Here is an 871-nt window from a genome sequence, read left to right on the forward strand (position 1 = left end):
TGCTCCTATGAAGATCCTACTGCCTGGTCTTCTGATGGAGGACTGCCTCCCTACTCCTATGAAGATCCGGCTGCCTTGTCTTATGATGGAGGACTGCCTCTTTGCTCCTATAAAGATCCTACTGCCTGGTCTTCTGAAGGAGGACTACCTCCCCACTCCTATGAAGATCTTGTTGCCTGGTCTTCTGATGGAGGACTGCCTATCTACTCCTATGAAGATCCAGCTGCCTGGTCTTTTGATGAAGGACTACCTGCCTGCTCCTATGAAGATCTAGCTGCCTGGTTTTCTGATGGAGTACTGCCTGCCTGCTCCTACGAAGAACCTGCTGCCTGGTCTTTTAATGGAGTACTGCCTCCCTGCTCCATTGAAGATCCAGCTGCCTGGTCTTCTGATGGAGTACTGCCTCCCTACTCATATGAAGATCCAGCTGCCTTGTCGTATGATGGAGGACTGCCTCCTTACTCCTATATAGATCCTGCTGCCTGGTCTTCTGATGGAGGACTACCTCCCTACCACTATGAAGATCCAGCTGCCTGGTCTTTTTATGAAGGACTACCTCCTTGCTCCTTTGAAGATCCTGCTGCCTGGTTTTCTGATGGGGTTATGTCTCCCTACTACTATGAAGATCCTGCTGCCTGGTCTTCTAATACAGGACTGCATTCTTGTTCCTATGAAGATCCAGCTGCCTGGTCTTTTGATGGACTACCCCTCTGCTCCTATGAAGATCCAGCTGCTGGGTTTTCTGAGGGAGGACCACCTCCCTGCTCTTATGAAGATTCAGCTTCCAGGTCTTCTGATGAAGGACTACCTCCCTGCTCCTTTGAAGATCCTGCTGCCTGGTTTTCTGATGGGGTTATGTCTCCCTACTACT

The 871-nt window shown here is 50.2% G+C and overlaps 1 protein-coding gene across 1 annotated transcript in view; it reads left to right on the plus strand.

Annotated features, from left to right (window-relative positions):
* Window positions 1-274, plus strand: part of LOC123975017 (paternally-expressed gene 3 protein-like) — a 9,512-nt gene extending 9,238 nt beyond the window's left edge. The window contains exon 10 of the mRNA XM_046056107.1: window positions 14-274. Coding sequence (XP_045912063.1) covers window positions 14-274 — 261 coding nt within the window. The remainder of the gene's footprint in view (window positions 1-13) is intronic.
* Window positions 275-871: the final 597 nt, after the last annotated feature.

This window comes from Micropterus dolomieu, linkage group LG08 (assembly GCF_021292245.1).
Source record: "Micropterus dolomieu isolate WLL.071019.BEF.003 ecotype Adirondacks linkage group LG08, ASM2129224v1, whole genome shotgun sequence".
Classification (NCBI taxonomy): domain Eukaryota; kingdom Metazoa; phylum Chordata; class Actinopteri; order Centrarchiformes; family Centrarchidae; genus Micropterus; species Micropterus dolomieu.